Raw genomic sequence first — 19602 nt, 5'->3', positions numbered from 1 at the left:
TACCACAGGTGATCACTATCCAATGGTGTCAGGGACAGAGAATCGAACAAAGTCACATAAATCAAGCAAATTAACACCAGGGACATTAAAGTTCAGTAGCAACTGAAATATGGAAAGAATGAGTTATGGGTCATGAAAACACCAGGTGAAGTGATGATGCAGCCACCTGCTGAAGAAGTTTGTAGGGGTCTGGAATGGAAAGAACCTTTGCAAATGAGCAGCAAAGGTCATGGTTGGTTTGAACTTGGATGAGGTGAAGGCTGAGGCTACCCCATTGGCCAAGGTCACAGACAGTGGGCACTCCTACTGGAATCAGACCTACTTCTCCCCAAGCTTGAATTATTTTCGTTGATTTTTTTCAACCAAAGCTTGCTGCTCTATTTTGGGGGTTTCTTTACACATGGAAGATTTGGGGGATTAAAAAAAGGTACTATGTTGTGATATGTAAAATCAGAAGCAGCTGCCAGATTTGACTTTTGCCTGCAGGGCTTTCTCAGATTGCTAAAATAAATACAAATGTAAGAAGTATGGGCTTCCATATTTAGATTAGTATAATATGTATTTTTAAAGATTTTATTTACCTATTTGACAAAGAGAGAAAGAGAGAGAGCACCAGCAGGGGGAACAGCAGAGGGAGAGGGAGAAGCAGACTCCCCACTGAGCAGGGAGCCCAAAGCAGGGCTCCATCCCAGGACCCTGGGATCATGACCTGAACTAAAGGCAGACGGTTAGCTGACTGAGCCACCCAGATGCCCCTAGATTAGAACAATATCATACTTCCATTTTCTACTGAAAGAACAATTCATTTTACAATTTAATTAAATATACTCCATTAAATTCAGCTTGGTGGAAAATCACAGGTTGGAGACATCAGTTGCATTGCCATATCCTGGGAGAAAGGATCCTGCAACTCACCACGGCCCTGTAACACGGGCATTTTCTTCACCCAAATTATTGGATGAGGGTATAAAGACTCTCAGGAATTAACTTAAAGATTTCAGTAAGGGCTGCAATTTCAAAATTTTAGAGTACTTGCAAAGGCACTAACTAAAATTTAGCTTCATGTAGATCAGTGGAGAGCACAAGAAGCCATCATTTTTGTCATCTAGCTGGAGAGAGAATTCAAGGCTACAGCAAATACCCATGTGTTTAAAGAGAGCGGTTTCCTGTCCTTGGTCCAATGTCAGTGTGGACTTCCATGTTTGTATAGACCATTCTGATAAAGTATGAGGTTTCATGGCTCTGTGGCAGCCAGTGGACATGGAGGCAGATTGAGGATCAAGGTCTGACTCTGGTATTTACTGATTCTGAGTTGCTTAATTCCCTGGAGCCTTAAAATCACAACGATGTGCAACTAGCACCTGTGAAAGCCAGGGGTTTTTCAACGGAGCCGGGAGGCCCATTCAGGAGATGGGCCTTATCCTGATGATGGGAATGATGACAATGTCCATGTCACAGGACTGAGGCACGTGCAAGATCTGGGATTAGCACAGATTCCATACAGATGCTGGAAAACATCTTACTGGAATTTGACGTGAGATCATTTATGCGGAAGCATTTTGTAAAGTCCTTTACAAATAAAAGGTGGCACATATGATACCTAAACCAATAAAAATGGCATTTGTTGCCTCCATCAACAGCCACCTTCCTGTGGCCCTTGTAGCACTTGGCACTCCAACTCTGTTGTCCTTGGAAATTTCTGCTTCCACTCATCCTCCTTTGAACTACCCAGGAATGCTTCTGGCCCGCAAAACTGATTTTAATTGGCTATAGTGGAAATCATTTGGGGCTAGACTCATGTATAATTTCCTTCTCAGAATTCCAATTTTAAAGGGTAATTGTTGGGAGAAAGTTGTTGCTAGAATTTCTGGATCCAAGTGACTAGCATGTACCCTGTGCACTAACATTTTTTTGTTTCGTGTTATTTTTAAGACCTATGCTATGACAGGAGTTGGCACCTTTGGCCACAGATAAAGGGGCGATTGGCTGTTTGCCTTACTTCTTACCCATCCTTTTGAAGTATGGCTTAGCTACATGTATTTTTAATTCACAGTTAAAATAATAAAATTGTTGACAAATATCGCTTTTAGCCAGAAATATTCATGAATATGCAATTGTTCCCCAAAGAGGACCTTGTTAAAAGGGTCTTCTAAAAAATAAGGAAAACCGTAGTTATCAGCCAGCAGTAGTGAGAAGAGATAAATGTATTTTAAAATTTTTTATTATGGGGATCCCTGGGTGGCGCAGCGGTTTGGCGCCTGCCTTTGGCCCAGGGCGCCATCCTGGAGACCCGGGATCGAATCCCACATCGGGCTCCGGGTGCATGGAGCTTGCTTCTCCCTCTGCCTGTGTCTCTGCCTCTCTCTCTCTCTCTCTCTCTGTGACTATCATAAATAAAAAATAATAATAATAAAAAAATAAAAAAAATTTTATTATGAAGATATTTACTTCTGAACTGAAAAATCTTGATTTTTTTAGAATGCTTTTGAAAGATAAAAGTAACTTGACCTTAGTTTAGTCTAGTTGCCCATGCTGTTGGATGGAAGGCAGTGGGCTGGGCAGGAGGCGGGGTGGGTGCTGCACTGGTATAAGATTCAAGGATGTCTAGGGAGGTCCTTTCATCCCCGATTTTCTTGACACAGCCTGGAGGGATGCCTGGAAATCTGTTATTTGAGCTTAATTCCTGTGTAATAAAGACCTGATTTCCTATTTAAATGCAAATATCCCTAACATGGAATCACACTAAGGTTTTTTTTTTTTTTATAAATTTATTTATTTATTTATGATAGTCACACAGAGAGAGAGAGAGAGGCAGAGACATAGGCAGAGGGAGAAGCAGGCTCCATGCACTGGGAGCCCGACATGGGATTCGATCCCGGGTCTCCAGGATCGCGCCCTGGGCCAAAGGCAGGCGCCAAACCGCTGCGCCACCCAGGGATCCCTCACACTAAGGTTTTATCTATCATTAAAACTGGAGCAACTTAGTTTAGTGAGGGGTTGGTTTTAGCAGGAGAGAGAATAGTAGATAATTCTAGGTGTTGAATATGAGAACAGGGAGCTGGGTTTGAGGAGGTGAGATTTATTAGCAAATCTGAGCCCCATGTTTGGTTTTTGTTTCTCCCCAGTTTAGAAACAGGGGAGGCTGGCGTCATTTGAGCCAATTGTCTGAGACCAATGTTATGCTAAATACACAACTATCTTTATTTTGGAGAAGCCTGAGAAGCTCTAGAAGCACTCATCTGATGACATACATGACTTGGAGCCCTGTTCCACAGCAAAAGATCGTTTATGCATCTCTCAGAGAAGATAGGAATTTGGTCTTTTTTTTTTTCTTTTCAACATGAGCATCTAAAAATTATAATCAGGTAACATTATTTGTGACTTGTTCCTACATTGAGAAGAGTCTTGTAGGGCAGCCACATGATAAAGGGTATTGACCGGTATCAGAGCCTGTACCCATGAGAGAGGGAGAGACCTTGATGGTTTTTTTTTCCCAGCACTTACATGGATCTATGCTTAGCCCAAAGACTTGCACTTCCCCCAGCCCTGTGACATGGACCTTTCATCATCCCCATCTGATGATGGAGATACTGAGACTCTGGGGAATTAAGTATGAATTTTCTTTTGTTCTGCAAAAAGAAGCTAAATCCAACATTCTACTCTAAGACTCATACATACGTTAGAAAAAGAAACTACCAGCCTCAGAATGGTCAAAATATGATACATTAACCAAGAAACTTTGAAAGGAAGATATGAGCAGTGTTCATATTCCCATATTTGAAATCTGTATGTAGATTTTTCTTTCTTACTCAGCTTTGGAGGATTCAACTATTACATGGAAGAGATCATTCCATGTGAATATTATAGATTAATGAAAATTGTTTGAAAGCAATCAAGATTCATCTTGCCTGTGAACTTAAGTAATTCTTTTGCCACCGTGAGTTAGATATTTTGATGAGCTTCTTCTGGAAATTATTAGAATGATTCTTTTCTAATTATCTTGGAGAAACACATTTATTAGATATAACCTGCCTTTGGTTCAGTATTAAAATGATGAAAGCAGCAAATGTTTGATGAGATAAGATTTAATTAAAATGAAGGATAGGACCTCCCCACCTTTGCTGGTTTTTACTTCGTCTGTGTGTATGTAAATTCAATAAAGTAGGAAATGCAGTCGTTAGATCAGGGACTCTGCATAAAATCTTTGACAATAAAATGAAAAGATAGTGGTTGTTTTTTTTTTTTTTTTTTTCCTCTCTGGATGCTGAGGAAATGTTTTTAGTCAAGTTCTATGGTCTCAGGGATTATATAATCAAGATAAAACTTTTGGAATTTGGACAATGATACCTATATTCCAGATTCACGCGTACATTCTTATTTCAATAGGAGAGCTAAGGGCTGAAAAATTGCTTTCAACTTCCATAAGAAAGGCTGAACTGATTTCCTTGTATCAACTCTGCTGTGTTTTGCTTCTTTCTTTTTTTTTTTTTTTGTCTTTGATCAGGTCTTTATTTAAAATTAGCTGTCCAAAATGATTTGAGTTTTATGGAATAAACAAATATAAGTTTTTAGGCAGCAGGCTTCTTCTCTTCCGTGGTAGGTTTCTTTTCTGCAGGTTTCTTGTCAGCTGCTGGTTTCTTGGTAGCTGCAGCCTTTTTTCCTACCACAGGTTTCTTCGGCTTTTTCACACCAACAGTTTTCTTTCCTTTCTTCCCTACCGTGGGCTTCTTGCCTAGAACCCCCTTCTCCTCCGATTTGGCTTCTAAGGCTGCTGCCGCCTGATCCATCCGGAGTTTGTGATTCTTGGCCTGGCGAAGAATGGTGTTCCGGCGCATGGTCTTTGCATACGGGTTTAGCTTCAACATGATTCTTAGGTTCTTCAGTGGATTCTTCTTCAGGACTCTACGATGAATCTTCTTGCGTGGTGCTCGGAGGGCTCTTTGGATCTCTGGGCTTTTCAAGATTCTGCTGAGGTCTGTATTAAGCATCTTATGCATGGGAAGGTTGTAGTTACTCTTGAGGGAGGCAGCCTTACGCCAAGTGCCATACAGATCATCTAACTTGCGGAAAGCACTTTCAGTCCAAATGCAGAAACGTCCCACATGCCCACCAGGAGCAAGTTTCAGAATGTTCAGCTTGCTTACATTAAGTAAAGTAATTCCAGGGATGTTTCTGAAGGCCTTGATGATACCGTTGTCTTCATTGTAGATGATGCAGGGTCCCCTGCGCTGGATACGACGACGGTTTCTCATTTTGCCTTTGCCAGCTCTCATTCGCTGAGAGGCATAGACCTTCTTGATATCATTCCAGGCTTTAAGTTTCTTAAGAAGCAAAACCGCCTCTTTGGTCTTCTTGTAGCCTTCAACTTTATCTTCAACCACCAAAGGAAGTTCAGGAACTTCCTCAATACGATGACCTTTAGACATGACCAGTGCTGGTAAGGCTGAGGCAGCCAGGGCAGAGCAGATGGCGTATCGCTTTTGTGTTGTGTTCACTCTGCGGTGCCAACGGCACCAGGTTTTGGTTGGTGCAAACATGCGGCCTCCACGACACATATTTCCAAAAGCACCCTGGCCAGAACGGTGAGTCCCACGGCCTCGAACTCGGGGAATTCGAGCCACGGCTCTGCCAGTACCCCAAGATTCAGCACTGGTTTGATGACCTGCTAATTCACTGACAGCATATGGCTGTCTGTTGCTTTTGCGCAAGTTGGTGTGAACAAAGTTCACAATATCGGGTCGAATGGGAGCCTTAAACACAGCAGGCAAGGTAACATTTTTGCCGGATGATTCCCCCTTTTCGTAGTACACAGATATCAACGGACGAGCACACGCCATCGCGGGGAGAGGAGAGGGCCACGCTCCTCTCAACCCGGCGGCTCCTACAGGAAAAGCTGTTTTGCTTATTTCTTCACCATATCCGTCTTGGATTGGATTTGAGCCTATCCACAAAAGTACATAAACTACAAAACAGCCTATTGAGGAGGAACCCAGGTGTGAAGACAGAGGCAAAGAAGAACTATAAGTCCAGGGGGAGAATAAAGCTAGGTTAGTTGTAAATGTACAGAGGAAGACCCTCATCCTGCTAAAGATTGGAATTGGGGCACACACATACTGGTTAGCCATGGCCCATGAATGAAACTGACCACATATGTGAGAAGTCCAGTGGGGATGAGGAGAAACAGGGAACCGGGAAGGGGAAGGAGAGAAGAAAGAAGAACCATGCACCAGAGTGTGTCTGTTAAGGTGGGCATCACACAGGTGGACTGTCTCCCCATGTCTAGATTTTGAGTGTCAGATGGTGACAAGGGTCTTGAGTCTTCCATGGCTCATCCCTGAAAGGACAAAAGCTGCCACTCAGGACTGACCTCAGCATAGACTGGGAGCAATCAGAGTGTTTGAAACAGTCAGGGTAGGGAACAGAGGTTCTCTATAAGGGATCAAGTATAGTACCTTTTACATGGGCCAGGTATAGGCAGCTCCTGTGTGGTTTCCACATGCATTTGAGCACTTGACCTTCCCAAAACTGGTGAAGGGTCAGTGTGATCCTAATGGGAAAAGAGAGACTGGGCCTTTTGATGGTCTTACCAAAGCCTGATTTTTAATCTCTGCCCATATCCTGATTGATAAATCTAGTGATTTGATTTGTTGATTTTCATTGCCTGACTCAGACAAGAACCGGGAAGAGGAAGAAGCTACTTCTTCTTCCTGTGTCACTGGTAACAGTCGTTTTATTTGTAAGTGGCTGTGCCAAACCCCTTTGCTCTTGGGTTGGTGTTCTTGTTTGTTGTATCATTTCTACAGTGAAAATGTAAAGATCTTTCAACAGTTAAGTTTTAAAATCATAATGTAAATAGTAGCATCTTTGGATTATAGCATATCTCCTTTTGTTTTCTCCTATATTGAAGTGAGGCCTAACAGGGGAAAAATAATGTAAATAAGTAAATTAATTAATTAACTTACTTGCCCAGGGTTAAAGAGGTAGAAGAACCAGGAGTAGGCTCTCAGCAAGCAATGTAGTGTTTTCTCTTTCCATACTACCTGGTTGTCTGTGGTTTCCTTTTTTTTTTTTTTTTTTTAAGATTTTATGTATGTACATATGTATGTAGGTATGTATTTAATAGTGTGAGCAGTGAGAGGGGCAGAGGGAGAGAGAGAGAATCTCAGTCTCCTCGCTGAGTGTGGATCCTGATTCAAGGCTCAATCTCAGGACCCTGAGATCATGACCTGAGCCAAAACCAGGACTTTCATGATTAACCCACTGAGCCACCCAGGTGCCTCATCTAAGCTTTACTTTTTTCTTTTTTTTTTCTAACCTTTACTTTTAATGTAGTTTCTTTAAATAGAGGGCAGATCCTAGAATCAGATGACCTGGGCTCAAATTTCAACTCTTCAATTTATTAGCCAGCAGACTTTGGTCAATTTACTCAGCCTCTCTGTGCCTCAGTTTCCTCAAATATAACAGGGGATAACAGTAACAATGAGGATAACTGCATTTTGCAAAGCCCTCATAATAGTGCCTGGTGTGTATCAAGTGCTCAGTATATGTGCACGATGGAGGTGGTAATGATGATGACAGGGACATAGATTTATTTCTCTAGCTTGTCAATTCCTGGAGCACATGAATTATGTCTTAAATGTCTCTGTGTGTGCATTACCAACCTCTCCAGACAGCGATTGTTTGATGAATAATGTGTGTCCTGTAGGATAATGACTTCAATACAGTCAGCAGCAAATATTTGTGAAAAACTGAAAGCAGCCTTTGACAAAGATTGCTCTGAAAACAGTTGGAGGAATAAACCAGAGAGGAGATGTGTTCTATTCTGGGCTGACCTGGATCCCTGGAAAACTCACATGTTGACGTCCTTACCCCTCGTACCTATGAATATGACGGTATTGGGAGATTGGGCCTTTAGAGACAATCAGGGGCACCTGATTGGCTTAGCTGGTTGAGCATCTGACTCTTGCTTTGGGCCCAGGTCATGATCTCAGGGTCATGAAATTGAGCCCCACATTGGGCTCTGCTCAGTGCAGAGTCTTCTTGAGATTCTCTCTCTCTCCTTCTGCCCCTCCCCTGCTCATACTCACTCTCTAAATAAGTAAATAAGTAAGTAAGTAAATAAATAAATAAAATCTTTAAAGAAAAGAGACAATCAAGGTGAGACAAGGTCATATGGGTCGTATGGGTGGGGCTCTCATCCAATGCTATTGGGGTCCTTACAAGAAGAAGAGTTTAGAAAAAAAAGAAGAGTTTAGGACACAGACGTTCCCAAAGGAAAAGGTTTGTGGAGACACAGGGAGAAGGTAGCCATCCATACGCCAGGGAGAGAGGCCTCCAAAGAAACCAAACCTGAGTCTTGATTTTCCCCATCTTTAGAAGTGAGAGATCGTAGATTTCTGTTGTTTGAGCCACCCAGTCTGTGGTCCTGTGTTATGGCAGCCCTCGGACATGAACAGGGTAGGAAAGGAACCCATGAGGTGGTTAGGGAGGTGTGCCATCACTTGTAGGAGTAGAGTGATAGTGGGGATTTGTGGCCTCCCTGGGACTGAAACTGAGGCATGTCAGATCTGAGATTTCAAGAGGCCTTTGGAGGCCACCTCCTCCAAATTCCCTGAATGGTATTTGAGCCCCACCCCCCATACTTTGTAACTCAATTCCTTGCATTTCCGATTATCTTAAATTGTAAGAAATATCTTTGCAAGGAGACTAAATCCGCCTCCCACTGCTTCTGATATGTGACCTTGGGCAAGCTACTTAAAATCTGAACTGTTTCTTCATTAGTAAGATAGAAAAATCATTCTGATCTTGCATAACTGTTGAGAGGATTAAGTAGATGTTCAGCATGCTACTTGGCTATGGTGTGGTCTTTCTTCAATAAATAGTGGTTGGGTACCCTGACCTGACCTGACCTGTCCCCCATTGGCTTCTAATCTTTAGAAGTTACCACTGGTTCATCATCTTTGCTTTACACTTAAAAATGTAACCCAAAGTGGGTTTTCCATCTGAGGTGGCTTGAGCAAACTGGTAGGAAAGATCTTTATTCTTCAATGAGTCCTTCTCATCAATAATTTATACATGAAAGTGTTCATTTTATTAAAGCTTTTTCTTTACCATTTTCTTTTCATGTAGCAAAGGAAATAACTAGAAGACTAAATGGAATTTTAAAATAAGAAATTAGAATGGAATGTCATTTACTTGTGGGATCAGGCTGGTTTTTTTTTTTTTTAATAGGGAAATTCAATAAAAGATGAATTTTCAGTGACTTTTTTTTTTGAGTCAAACTTTACTTTTGCTAATGGATTAGCACTTTTCATCAAATAAATACATAGATACTGGTGAACTGAAGATCCAGCTGATTGCATAGAAATCTTATGCCTAATTATGGCCGTGCTCAGAGTGCTGAGAACAGAGAAGTTGTCAGGATATGGTGAGAAACTGCTTTTGACCATCTCCATTCTGCCAAACCATATATGCACTTTTAGAGAGAAAGCAGTTTACAAAATTTCCTGAAAGACATTTACTTTCTTCTCCTTTGGGTAATAAGGTAAACTTCAGTGTCCTTTGGAAGGAAAGAGCAGGGCTCTCATTTATTATTGTTCCTATTTTTCAAAATTTAACATTGAAGCCAAAGAAATGAATTCTAGGAATTCATGAATGTCAAATTTTGAATTTCATGTTTAGACGATCTGCATGTTTTCTAAGCTTACTTTTTTTTAAAAATAAGCTGCTATGTTTGCAATTAATGAATTCAAACAGAAGAGTGATAGTGTGTTTAAGGTTAATGGGAAATAAGAGTAGGAGCCATAAGCAATGCAGGCATGTTGTTTAAATTACACCGTAGTGAATGAACAGTAAGACCCAGCCAAAAGACCATAATTTTAAAAAATGAAATTCATGGAGTTTCCTTTGAGGTAGTTTACTGTGTTCCCAGCAGGGGGCAAAACTTTGTCTCTGTGATTGGGCTCTGGGGGTCCTCCCGTTGTGGCCTGGGCTCAGGAAGAGGCATGTATAAGGATTTTTACATCATAATAAGAACTCTCAGATAGTCTCTTAAATTTTATACCCAAATAATCATTTCTGTCTCTTGGAATGCCAAATACGGGTTTTTAGTAAAAGGCTAAATTCCACCTGTCCACAGGCCATGCTAGGTTGGTGTTTGGACCCCTTAGTTATTAGCTCACCTCTGCTGAATCAGATAAAAATGTGTGCTAGGATTACTGCTTTTGATCTAGGTTTTAGTGTCTGTCAGTGTTACAGGATTTGTGTTCCCTGTTGCCTGTGGCTCTTGGTCACACTGCTTCAAAGAATGAAGAGGTAGATCAGATGAAGAGTGGTGGGCAGCAAGGCAAAGGCTATTGAGCAAGAGTAGAAACCTCCCGGAGAGGGGAAGGGGGCCCAAGTGGGTTGCCCCCAGAGTGTCTAAGTTTAGAAGGTTTTATGAGCTCTTTTACAGAACTCTCTTAAGCAATCAGGGTGTGCTGAGTCACGCCAGTCAGGGCTTTGATCACGTATCTGTCTGCCTATTAGGTTAATGCCTCTGTGCGGATGGGTTTTTTTGGGCTGACATCTGGGGGCTTATGTCTTCACTGCCCCTTGCCCGAGATGGTGACAGATGCTTTGTGGTTAATTATCTTATTTTAGGATGTTTTACAGAAGTCATTTCTGCAAGGGCTGCAAAACAGAATGCAAGCATGGTCCTGTCTAAGCTGCAGAACAGGATGTCAGGGCTCTTTTATCTTAGCTGTCTTGACTCCCTGTTTTCTTGCTGGGAACCCTGGCCCTGACTACCACCTACATGTCCAACTAACTCCTAGCATCAGCTATGCGATTCCAGACCCAAACAACCAGCCAGGACAAGGCCTCTGGGACCTTCATCTCCAGAGAGTCAGGGTCAGTGTGTTTTGGGGTGATGTGACAGTTCAGGCTGGAATCTGAGTGATCCTGCATTGTTGCATGTGACAGTGGGGACTCACTGCCTTCTTTTCCTAAAATCCACTTAAGACAACATAAGCTGTCAGCAAAAGGACATGCAGAAAGCTCCTACGTGGGAAATCATCTTCCTGAACAACTGTACTTGGAGCCCATTAACTAAGGGCAGGAAGGTTACAGCGCTCTATTGCTAGGAAACAGTCTACTTCTGGCCCCTGCTGGTGTCTAGAGAACTAGGTTAGAGAGGTCTCCTGAATTCTTACCCACAGGCTCTGTAAGCAGGAATTGCCTTCCTCACAGAGGCCAGGGGCCGAGTGTGCCCTGCTTGCGACCCTAGCCTGCTGTGGAAGTTGAGAGGCAGCCAGGCCTACCTTCCCCGGGCACAGAAATGACTGAGCTTCAAGAAGTCTCCGCTTTTGAGAGGGAACTATGCTTATTTACATGGTTCATGTCCACCAGAGGGAAGGCAAGCAGTTGGCCCTCTAGAGCAAGCAGAGCTTTTCCTGGCATTTGGATATGAAATACATTTCTGGAATGGGACTTCACATAATGGGGAGACTCCGCAATGTGCACACGTTCTCTATGACATCCCTACTGTAAAAGTGATGGCAGGTTCCACGGGGAGGAGCTGGACACAGGATACTGAGTGTGGTTCTAATTTTTCAAAGTGTTATCTTTTCCTTTCTTGGGACTTTGCCCGATGCTTACAACAAAAACAACACAATTTCCTATTGGGGGAATTTTCAAATGTATGTTAAAGTGAGGGTAATTTGGCAAACCACCACGGCTTTGTCACCATCTCCAACAATGATCAGTTCATTAGCTCAGGTTTTGACCTCACAGATGTTCAACATTTAACTATAAAGAGCCCAGATGTTGTTTGGAACCAGGCTGGCCCCTGGTGGAAGTGGGAATCGGGCCAGAGAGTCCTTTAGCCAGAAGTGGCTCAAATAATCTCCTTTCTGTTTTCAGAGGTTTAGGGGCCCCTTACTCACCTTGTGGCTTGAGAATTGCCTTCCAGATTCTGTCCCAGTATCCCCTGTAGTAAGGATGTGTGGATGAAGACTGCGTCAGTAGCTATGGTGCTGTCTTAGCAAAACACAAGATCCTCAGAGATAGACAAGTAGGGGAAGAGGACCCCTTACCTGCATAGGACTCTCCTTCAAAGCTACCTTCCAGCAGCCTGTTATGAAGTCAGCTTAATTCAAGGAACACTTGAGCATCTGTTATGTATGAGTAACTAAAGTCCCACCAGACAAGTATCTCCAGTTCTGGCAAAAAGTCGTCCAAAGTTTTCAAGTCTGTTCATGAGTGATTAGGTACTTTATGTGCAAGAGATACTTTCAACCCTCAGGAAAGATATTTTTACTCTATTTTGAGACTTACTTGAATACATTTGGTATTATTCTTTAGAGTAAAAGAAATTAGAGTCAGTCAACCAAAAGGATAGTCAATGACGCCAATAAGGAAGGCAGCCAGACAGCAAGTAGGAAGTAGACCAACTACACAGTCTGGAGCAAGAACCAAAATACCACAGTTGTTGGGGTTATTTTAGAGTCAGGGTGAAGGGTGTCAGTGGTATAGAGACCATCAAGGTGTTGGTAGGCCAATATTCAGCTATGTGTGGGAAAGGTTTGCAACCCATGATACAGGCTTAAGCCCTGACCCTGCACGTGCTAGCTGGGACACCTGCCAAAATTCATCTGACGTCCCTGGTGGGTCTGTTCTTACTTCCTAAAATGGATCTGATAATAACCACCTGACAGATGTGGTGAAGATTAATGAGATAATTCAACGTACATAAGCTCTATAAACAACGAGATTTAGTGTCTAGTCAGCTGGCACTTTTGTGTTCATGCTGGTGTCACAGGGACACCAACAAGAATAAATGTATTTTCTGTGTACTTTGTTTGAGGAAGGGAGTCAGATAGAATGGATGAATTCTGACCCTGAAAGAGAGAAAGAAAGCTCCTCAGAAGATGTGTCTCTGTGGGATGATTTGTTTGTGTCGATCAGGCTCGATTGAGAAGTGACAGGTGCAGAGGATGAAACAGAAAAGGTGGAGTGGGCCAGATTGTCAAGGGCTTTGTGTGCCATGCCATGGAATTTGGACTTCCTTATCACACATTTGACTCTATATTTCATAAAGTATTGAAATATTAAGAAATACAAAAACAGAAGTCAGAGTCAGAGAAGATATGAATTGGAATGCCGACATCCAAGTTAGGAAGAAGATGCAGCCATTGAGGTCACGGAGCCTGAGGTAGCTCTTAAAGTTGAATTTCCAGTAGACTCTGAGCATACTGCAGCCAAATCAAAAAGAAGAAAAAAAAAAAAAAAGGCGGTCACATGATCTGCACTGTTCATGAGGACAAAACATCAGCTCTCATGACTAGCATACTTTTACTGGCACTTAAATGAGTGAATTTTCTTGGGCAGGACTTTATAAAGGATGCACATAATGATATATGGCCTAGGATTTTCTCACCAGCATCCTTATGGGAAACGCAATAGGAGGTCTAATGGGGTTGTTTCTTATAGGGCTCCTCTCTTCCCCTTCCTGCCTTTATTTTTCCCCATGGCATTTATCACCTCATTTACTACATTATTTGCCTATTCATTTTATTTATCGCCAGCCACCGACGCTAGATGATAATTTCTAAAGAGGCAGTCTTGTTCATTTTTATGTGTTTCCAGGTCCTAGGACAGTGCCTGGCACATAGGAGGTGCTCCATCAATATTTGTCGTATGCGTGAACAAAAGAAAGCAGGTGTGACTGCAACTTTTTAAACCTGCAACTTTTCAAACTGAGCTTCCCGCCACTCAGAAAGTTTCTTTAATGTACAAATGGAATATGCGATGTCAAGCTGTTGGGGAAAATTGAGATTCTGCATTGGGTTTTAAGATAAAATCTCGGGATCCCTGGGTGGCGCAGCGGTTTGGTGCCTGCCTTTGGCCCAGGGCGCGATCCTGGAGACCCGGGATCAAATCCCACGTCGGGCTCCCGGTGCATGGAGCCTGCTTCTCCCTCTGCCTGTGTCTCTGCCTCTCTCTCTCTCTGTGTGACTATCATAAGTAAATAAAAGTTTAAAAAAAAAAAAGATAAAATCTCTTGAGGGTTACTTTTTCGTTTTGCTTGAAAAATACTTTTACATGTAAATATGCAATAATTTTGCAAGGAAATATCTTTCTGTAACTTAGCCGAACTACGAATTTTATTTTTCAGATTTAATTATTTATTTTAGAGAGGGAGTGAAAGAGAGGGAGAGAGCATGGGGGGAGGGGGTTGGACCAGAGGAAGTCTTAAGCCAACTATGCCCTGATCCTGGAGCCTGATGGGGGGGCTCGATCCCTAGACCCTGAGGTCCAGCAAGACACTTAATCAGCTAAGCCACCCAGGTGCCCCACCTCACTAAGCTACTAATTTTAAGTAATTCCTTTTTGTCTTTTATGCTGGTTAAGTCAATTGGGCCCAAGATAGCGCTATCATAGTAGGTTAAACTTCTTAACAGTTTACAGCTTTCAGTGATCATAGTTTTCCACAACGAATATACTAACAACATAGCTTCCTAGTAAATATTCATGGCTTCTTACAAATCAAGTCTCGAAACTATTGAAACAAACCTCTTGATATCATAGGAAAGCTTGTTGTTCTTAGAAAATAGACTTAGGAAGACATCCAACTTTATGGACCATATGATACAGAATACATAAAAACTAGAATTTTATGATCATGGGTATGTAAACATTGTTAATCTTCTTTATCCATCAATTAAAGTTTAAGAATCAATTCCAGTGTTTTGCTTGGTCAAAAACAATTGTTTCAACAGTTTCTTAAAGTTTCTTTTCAACCTTCTGGCTTAAAATGTAGCAGAACAAAATGTGTGGCTTCTGTTTTAGCTTTCCATTCGATCAAAGCTAACTTGAAGATACTTGATTTGGGGTTTTTAATAATTTATTTCCACAAGCAACATGTTTTCCATGGGACAAAACAGATGAATTCTATGCAAAATGTAGCCCCCAAAGAGCCAAAGAAATTGATCTGCAATATGGAACTGCTGGATACAAACCAAGTAAATCGGGGAGGACAGCTGCCAAAAATAATGACACGTAGTAATTTATTATGATGCTGAGGCTCATTTTGAAATTCTATGGGCCAGGCCCTCACAGTGTTTACATTTCAAAGGCAGCCACAAATCTGCAGATGCACAAAGGGCTCCAGACACATCCCTGCAAATATCAAAGGTGTACTCTGTTGCACATTTGGGCAAGGATGAGATTTTCCTTAAAAGATAGTTCTAGAGAAAGAGCTTCCTATTGAAAAAGCTGCCTTTCTAACAGTCCCTGATGCAGCTTCTCCCAACTTTGAACTACGAAGTCAGTGCAAACACACACAGAGGGGGAAAAAAACCCTCCCAGTATCATGAAAAAGCAGATAAGGAGTCAACCATTGCTAGCAGGTGGACGGAATTTCCGTTTGCCAAAAAGAGGTGCTGAGAGAGGATAATGGAAATAGAAGGCAGAAAATTTAACCCTCACTTAAGAGGAAAGCCATTGCTTTTATTCCCCTTGTTCTGGTTTTTTAAGATACAATTAAAGAATGTGTTCTTACACTTAAGAATTGATTATGCAGATTACAAGGATTTCTCCTGTTCCCGTAACAAAAACATATTCAATTAACAAAAGAAACACCTACACAAAATCTGGCAGTTTGCTAAGAGCTAAATGGGTCATTGGACTGGTCTCTTGCTTGGTTGCTGAGGTCAAGAGTCCATCTACTCCTGGCTTAATCACTTTTGGCAGGGGCATCCTGTTAAGAGTATGAATTCTGATCTCACTGTGCAAGGGAGAGTTTTTCTTAGGAAAGGTGTCCATCGGGGATGGGGCAATTTAGATGGAAAGCACTAGACTATAGCTACAAGCAGAATGTCTCTGTGGGGGGTTCCTTCCAGGAATGCAAGGTGGAGTGAGGACTAGGGCACCTAAACATTCAACATATTGCTAGGTCGAAGACAGAAAAGAAATAGATTGTTTTTCAAGAAGCTAAGATGGCATTTGTTAAAATTCAGTCATTTCAGTTTTCTGCTTAGTGATAAATTCTGCAGATCTCCCTTTGAAACCAAGCTTACTCTAGAAGAGCCAGCAATGCAACCATGAGGGCTGGAGCAGGGAGGGGAATGTTATCATTATTTGCAATTGACATGCAATTTGTGGGGAGGGGGGGGTGAGGGTGGGGGGAGCTTGTTTTATCTAGAAAACCCAAGGGAATCAAGGAAAAACGCTGACCTGTAGTGAGAGCTCAGTGCGATGACCAGTAGTAAAACTCTAGCATTTTCTATGCCAGTCATAATTGCTAGCAAGTTATGATGGGTATTACAAGAAAAGGATGAAGAAAATATTTTGTAGCTCATTAACAATAGCTATGAAGAAATCTAAATATGCAGTAGTAAATTTATCAAGAAATGGACAAGAACTATTAAATTTGATTGTGATAAAAAAAATGTTAAAGAGAATGGAGGACACTTTCCTCTTCCAGAAGGAAGGTACCATGTATGCTTGGGGACCAGGGTCCTGGGTGGGGATTTTGAGTTAATACCACCCAGAGAAGAGGGGAGGGTGTCTGAGAATAGAGGCAGGGGGCTGGGGTAGAGAGAGGGAGGTGGGAAGAAGGGTGGGTTGGGGAGAGGTTGTGCGTGGGGCTTTGGACCAGTAGGGATTTGAACACCTGCCTGATGTGGGGCCTCAGGGAGTGCTGGGAGGTGCATTTTTCTATTTTGATTTTTTTTAAGTGTTAACTCTTGTCTATGCCATTCTCCTTTGCTTCCTCCAAGCCCCTCTTCCTGAAGATCCAAAGTAACACCCTACATTGCTCCACACAGGATTTGGGATCAGATTAGTTGTTGTTATTGTTTAGATGGTCACCATCCTTAGGCACCAAAGAGAGCAGGAAGGCTCCGTTTTATTTGAATTTTTACAACTATCTCAGGAATGAAGCTTCCAAGCAAATGCAGTGCCCTGGGTCTGAGTTATGGTCTTTTAGTAAGATAACAGTAATACCATGAACCAAACAAGTTCACGTGAATTATATTCTTTTTATTTTTCTTTGCACTCAGTTTTGTCTGCAGAGCTGTACGTTGACGTTGAGGCTAATTTACAGGGTGATTCAATAAATTCTCTCGATGCTCTGGAAGGTGATCAGAGCAGGACGTTTGACGATGTTTTTGTGACAAGTGCTATCTATGCTGCAGGATTTTAGCTCGTTGGCATGACATCTTATTTAATGGCTGTAGCACAGTATATCAGCTCTAGCCAAACTGTCATTTCTGTGTCGGGTCAGCAAAACTTCATTTTTGCTTACAACACAGTTGTCTTTTTTCGCTTTCTATTTGCCTTAAGACTGAAAATGGTTAGGGTAAATATCAATAAAGAAAGAATGAGAAAAATAAATGTTTGAAATTAAAGTGTAAGGACATACATACGATTTGTCTCAAAGCTCTGATTTTAATCGGATCAAAATATAAGTGATGTGGTTAAAACATGCAGTATTGGTATAATTAGAAAAAGCAGCGGTGCTCTTGAACTTTGAGATCGACAGCCAAAGCGTGCATTTTTCGAGGACTCGTTTAACACGTATGGTATGTTTGTGTTTTAGGCAACTTTTTCCTGTAGCTGTGACCATCAGTACGTGGGTACTTTCTGTGAAGAATTTGATGCCTGCCAGAGGAATCCCTGCCAGAACAATGCCAGCTGTGTGGATGCAAATGAAAAGCAGGATGGGACCAATTTCACCTGCGTCTGCCTTGCTGGTATGAGCTCCATAGATGATAGTTATTATATGTTTCTCTGTAGAATATTCACTTAGTAACTAAGGGTGACTACGGGATATATTGTCCAGCTGCTAGGCAAGACGACTTTAAGATCTCATTTGATTGATTCCCCCAGTCGGTGCTTCATATGGGAATGGAAGAGGGAAATTCAGATGAGGATAGACATCATGTTCCTTGGCTGGCTTTCTGACGTTAGGATGCTCTGTCTTAGCGGTCCATTTTTGTTCTGGGATAATGATGTGTTGGGTCAAATAGAGGTCTGGGCATGTCAGAAACAGTTCTGCGAATATGTACCGAGTGTAGAATGGGACTGTGCTGGGTGATAATGCTCAGCAACAAGAGAAATCCAGGATAGTCTATGCAGGTTGCGACGTCAAGCCACATCATCTTTCCCGTTTTTGCTGATTTCCTTTTGTTCCTGTATGTTCATTAGGCCAAGTTCTTGGTACACCATTCTCCACAACGGGGAAGGTCATCCACGTTCCTTGATCACTATGGGGGATGGGTGGGTATTGCATGAGACTTTTGACTCCTCGGAGCCCAATGGATGACTGGCGGCGGTAGGCAGTACTCTCAGACTTCTGTGGCTCTGCTGTCATTTTAATTGACTTACTGCTCAGCCAACTCGATTGTTAATCCTCAAGGAGCAGGAATGGATGGTATTTACCAGTGAACATTCTGATGCAGCTGTTTCGATGCAGCTTAAAAGCAAACACCAAATTCCTCCCTTTTTTTTTTTCGTTTTCTTTCTTTCTTTCTTTTTTTTTTTTTTTTTTTTTTTTTTTTACTATTGAATAGCACGCAGAACTGTCATCGCTTTTCACTTTCTGTCTCATCCTGTTGCCAACATCTGCCTCTGGGTGGGAATTCAGGATGAGGTAGGAGTTGGGGAAGGCCAGAGAGATGGAGGGAAGTGGCAGCTGGAGTGATGAAGTGCTCTCTATAAGAAACAGGGCCCAGGGGTGTGAAAGATGATAGACTAAAAAGTGAGAGTTCTTCACTCATCTCTTCCAACCCAAAGCATCAGTTGCAGGGGTGGGTTAATAATCTGTTATATTCTTTCTAGATCTGTATGTGTGTGTGTGTGTGTGTGTGTGTGTGTGTAAGTGTGTGTATTTCTCTTGCACATCACATGAATAAGGATTTTTCTGTATGCTTTTTATATTTATTTATTTTTAAAGATTTTATTTATTCATGAGACACACAGAGAGAGGCAGAGAGATAGGCAGAGGGAGAAGCAGGCTCCATTCAGGGAGCCCGATGTGGGGCTTGATCCCTGGACTCCAGGATCACGACCTGAGCCAAAGGCAGATGCTCAACCACTGAGCCACCCAGGGATCCCTTCTGTATGCTTTCTAAAAAAAGTGATTATAGTATACATACTGTTCTATAACTCGCTTTATTTTAGAATGACCAGTAGATCGTAGACCACTTTTCAGGTCAAAATGTATGGATTTGCTTCAATCATTGAACAATTTCACAGCGTGTCTCCTAAACTTGTATCTCCGGGTTAGACTCCCTCCAAACTCACTTATCTGCTGCTTACCTGGCATCGGCATTTGGATGTCCCAGGCCACCTTAAGCTCAGCCGTTGCAAAGCCGAGCTCATCATGCTCCCATCCCACTCGGCTCAGCTTCCAGCGTTCCATCTGTTTCTATAAGACAGACATCTGCAAGTCATGCTAGGTTCCTCCCTCTTCCTCTCTGCTGGCACCCCTTCTTCTTCCAAGTGTTCTCCATTTTACCACCTAGTGGCCTCTCAAATGCACCACCCTTTCTGCAGCCCCACTGCCACCACCCCTAGGCTAGCTGCCTCCGCCCCCCCGTCTGTGATGCTAAAGTAACC

General features: G+C 42.2%; 2 protein-coding genes across 2 annotated transcripts in view; one reads left to right on the top strand and one right to left on the bottom strand.

The window, feature by feature from the left end:
* Nucleotides 1-19602, top strand: part of DNER (delta/notch like EGF repeat containing) — a 313381-nt gene that overhangs the window by 185253 nt on the left and 108526 nt on the right. Inside the window, exon 6 of the mRNA XM_038574064.1 lies at nucleotides 17582-17735. Within this exon, the coding sequence (XP_038429992.1) occupies nucleotides 17582-17735 (154 nt within the window). The remainder of the gene's footprint in view (nucleotides 1-17581; nucleotides 17736-19602) is intronic.
* On the bottom strand, nucleotides 4496-5888 carry LOC119877541 (60S ribosomal protein L4-like). The gene has a single exon (XM_038574065.1). It carries the CDS (start codon nucleotides 5835-5837, stop codon nucleotides 4569-4571), a length of 1269 nt encoding a protein of 422 aa, XP_038429993.1. The 5' UTR covers nucleotides 5838-5888; the 3' UTR covers nucleotides 4496-4568.

The sequence above is a fragment of the Canis lupus genome, chromosome 25, assembly GCF_011100685.1.
Source record: "Canis lupus familiaris isolate Mischka breed German Shepherd chromosome 25, alternate assembly UU_Cfam_GSD_1.0, whole genome shotgun sequence".
NCBI lineage: Eukaryota > Metazoa > Chordata > Mammalia > Carnivora > Canidae > Canis > Canis lupus.
The sequence above is the reverse complement of the archived record's forward strand: the minus strand, read 5'-3'. Positions and strand labels throughout refer to the sequence as shown.

Bases quoted from the DNA above. Each gene is read 5' to 3' on its own strand.
- LOC119877541 (XM_038574065.1), bottom strand. From the start codon at position 5,837: ATGGCGTGTGCTCGTCCGTTGATATCTGTGTACTACGAAAAGGGGGAA.